Source organism: Balaenoptera musculus, chromosome 10 (assembly GCF_009873245.2).
Source record: "Balaenoptera musculus isolate JJ_BM4_2016_0621 chromosome 10, mBalMus1.pri.v3, whole genome shotgun sequence".
Classification (NCBI taxonomy): domain Eukaryota; kingdom Metazoa; phylum Chordata; class Mammalia; order Artiodactyla; family Balaenopteridae; genus Balaenoptera; species Balaenoptera musculus.
In genome coordinates, this window is record NC_045794.1 from 4,472,791 (window position 1) to 4,476,143 (window position 3,353).

The 3,353-nt window shown below is 42.8% G+C and overlaps 1 protein-coding gene across 3 annotated transcripts in view; it reads right to left on the reverse strand.

The window, feature by feature from the left end:
• Positions 1-3,035, reverse strand: part of C10H12orf4 (chromosome 10 C12orf4 homolog) — a 38,389-nt gene extending 35,354 nt beyond the window's left edge. For 2 of the 3 annotated variants that reach the window (XM_036867631.1, XM_036867632.1), the window contains exons 1-2: positions 2,958-3,035; positions 1,148-1,350 (exon numbers count right to left, since the gene is read on the reverse strand). In XM_036867631.1, the coding sequence (XP_036723526.1) occupies positions 1,148-1,325 (178 nt within the window). In that variant the 5' untranslated portion in view covers positions 1,326-1,350; positions 2,958-3,035. The remainder of the gene's footprint in view (positions 1-1,147; positions 1,351-2,957) is intronic. The other variant, XM_036867633.1, reaches the window with a different exon arrangement.
• Between the last annotated feature and the right edge of the window lie 318 nt (positions 3,036-3,353).

Genomic DNA, 3,353 nt, shown 5'->3' on the forward strand with positions numbered 1-3,353 from the left:
CTGAGGCGACCCTATGAAGAGGCCCACATGACAAGGCTTGACAACAACCTCACAAGGGATCTTGGAGACAATCCTCTGTCAGTAGAGCCTTCAGGTGAGACTGTAGCCCTGACTGATGGTTTGGCTGCAACCCCACGAGAAACCCTGAGTCAGAGGCACCTGGCTAGGTTGCACCTGCATCCCTGAACGACAGTAACGGTAAGGACAAGATAATACATATTTGCTGCTTTATGCTGCTTTAAAAAAAAAAAAGACTGATTGAAGAGCACTGACATAGAAACCAGGATAGCTGGGTTCTGGTCTTGGCTCTATCATTATATAAATTTGGACCAGAGGTTCTCAGTCGTTAGGATGCATCAGAGTTCCCTGAAGAGCTTACTGGAATAGATTGCTGCATGCACTCCCAGAGTTCCTGATTCAAAGGGAATTGGGTGGACCCTGCCCAATAATCCACATTCCTAACAAGTTCCCAAGTGATGCTGTAGCTGCTGATCAGGGAACAGTTTTTGAGAATCATTGCGTTGGGCAAATAATTTAACCTTTCTAGGTACCAGTTTCCTTATTTGTACAATGAGATTGTGCTGGAAAGTTTCTACGTTCCCTTGTAACTTCGACCTTCTATGATCCAACATATTCTCAATTAAAACGTTTTCCCTCATCTGTAGACAGAACACAGACCTTTTAACATGGTATAATACAGACTTTATTAATGACTTTATGGAATTAATTTAGGTGAGCAAAGATTATTGAAAGACAGGTACCCCTTCTCTCCCATGACATCTCAGGAATTGAGGACCGGATCATTAAAAGGGCAACGCATTTAGCACGTAGCTAGTGATAGCTGACATGCCTTATGAATCCATCCAACTACATTAAGAGGTTAAGAGTTCTAATCCAAACTCTGTAATTTTTCATATTTAATTTTAATTTAATTTTTATACTAAAATGCCTAGTAAACAATTACAAGGGATAGAGAAAAAAACACTCCATAAAACAAAGGTCTGGGAAACCTTTTTATTCTTGAAAGCTTCACATTTTGTGGTTGTTTCCAATGCTTCTTAGGTTTATGTTTTCTAATATAAAACTTCTAATGACAGAGACTATAGGAAAATAACGAAGCGATATTTTAAAAGAAATCAACCCTCACCTTTTTCTATAAAGCATGGTAAATTGTGCAGCAGCAGCAGACGGCCATGTAAATGACTGGCATTCTCTTGAACAGGAAATCTGAGAGGCACCCTCAGTTCTAAGCACTGACTTCCCACTTTGAATTCATACACAAATTCCCTCTCTCTGTTGCAGAATCTTTCTCTGTTTTTCTTCATCTTCTTTGGCAGGATTTCTACAGAACTAACAATGACAAAAAAACTCAGCGGGTTATAAGTCCATTTAAAAAAACCATGATGTTTCATTATTACTGTTCCACTTCTAAGATGTTCCCCCACTCAGAGGTTTTATTTGTGTGACTCTGAGCTGATTATTTTATTTCCCTACGTTTATCCCTGCATTTTCATCTTCATGATGAAAACAAAGTGCTTCTTTTTTAAGGAAAAGGTTCTTCTAAACTTCATTTAAGAAAAAAATTATGCCCACAAAATACTTAGCATTCCTAGGCAGAGTTCTCAGGAATAGGTAAGGATCATGGAGAGAAGAACAGAGAGGATTCTTAGGAACAGATGCATGGTGGGTGGATACAGTTCATGAAACACTTGGTGAATACAAAGTCAAAGAAACAGATCAGGGACCAACAATTTATCTTGAAGAGCTTAGAGGTGGTGGGTATGAGATCTGATTGGGGGTGGAGAGAAGGGAGATGGTGCTGGAAAGATTTCCATGAAGGAAAAAGATACACAGAAAGTGGAAAGTACAGGACAGCCCACAAGGCAAAGTGGACACTATTCATAAAGAAGAAAATCTAGTCAAAAAGAATACATCAACTGAAGATTTACTTATTAGCCTCCTAACTGGACTCCTGTCCCCAGGCATTTCCCCGTCAAATCAGTTCTCACACTATTCTCTACACTGAAGTCACAGCAATCGTTTTAAAGTGCATATCTGACCATGTTGCTCATCTGCTTAAAATCCTTCTGACATTCCTTGTACGACTCAGGATACAATACAAACTCGTTAACGGAGTTTACCACGCACCTGCTTATACCTCCAAACTCTTATTTCAGCACCTGCACCCCCTCCGCCCCAACACACAAATCCACAAACTTTATTTACCAGCCATACTAAACTTCTTTCAATACCAAACCTCTCTTTCCACTCCCAACCTTTCTGAATGTTTTTCCTTTGTCTAGAACACGCTTACTGCTCTTCTTTCCTTGGCCACATCTCAGCTGAGATAGGCCCCAGGAAACCTTTTAACTTGTAGGGCTGTCATTAGGCTTAATCAAATAATAAATACGGAGCATCCGACAAACATAAGATGACCAATAAATGGAAGCTGGTAAAAATAATAAACAATAACAGGAAGCTCTATAAGAACATATCAGTTAAAAAAATCAAAGGCTGCTAAATGAGCACACATGATGCAGGCAAAGGGAGTAAAAAAAACATTTTGCAGGGAACTGAAAATTACGCAAATAGGGGCTCATGGTCTCATCTTGTTTCGAGTCATAATTTTCGGCAAACAAAAACCATTAGCTCTGGTTTCAATTGGTTCAACCTTTAGCCTTATTGTGTTTCAACAAATTGATACGTTAGCTCTCTCTCCCCGATCTGTTATTAACAGCAGGGCTGAAATCAAGCAAGGTTTCCGTACAATTATGGGATGAGAGGAAGAGAGCTGAACCGAACTCATGCAGCCAGTCGAGTGGAGGTTCTGAGGCTTAAATGAATCAGGGAAGGGAGGGCAGACAAAGGGCCGAGAAGCCACGGCCGAGTGAGGGGAACGGCCCCCGGTTAGAGGGTTTCGGTCTGAGGGGGCTTCCTCGCTCCGGTCGCGGGCTCACCTCCCCTCGTTCCGAGTCTCCTGCTGTCCGCACACCCGGCGCTGTCAACCAGCCGCGGTGCAGGGACCGTCAGCTGACTGCCGCCTTGTTTTTACAGCCGGAAGATCAGCTCCGGCAGATTCGTCCGCATCTTTTCCTCTTTCCCGGCAACCCGTGGAAAATTCCTCGGTCTAAGTGTCCCCTTGTTCCATAATACCTGAGTTTAATCATTTAAAAAGTGTAAGAAGGTGTATTTCTACTGTTATTGTCCATTTCAGAGACGGCGCAGAGGTCACCGTCGTGACGAAAGTGCAGCGGCGAAGCACCAGCTCGGCTCTGGCAGACCGGATGCGGAAGGGCGGTGCCTGGAAGGGGCGTGAACTTACGCGCGCTTCTCAGAGCGCATGCGCGCCCGCG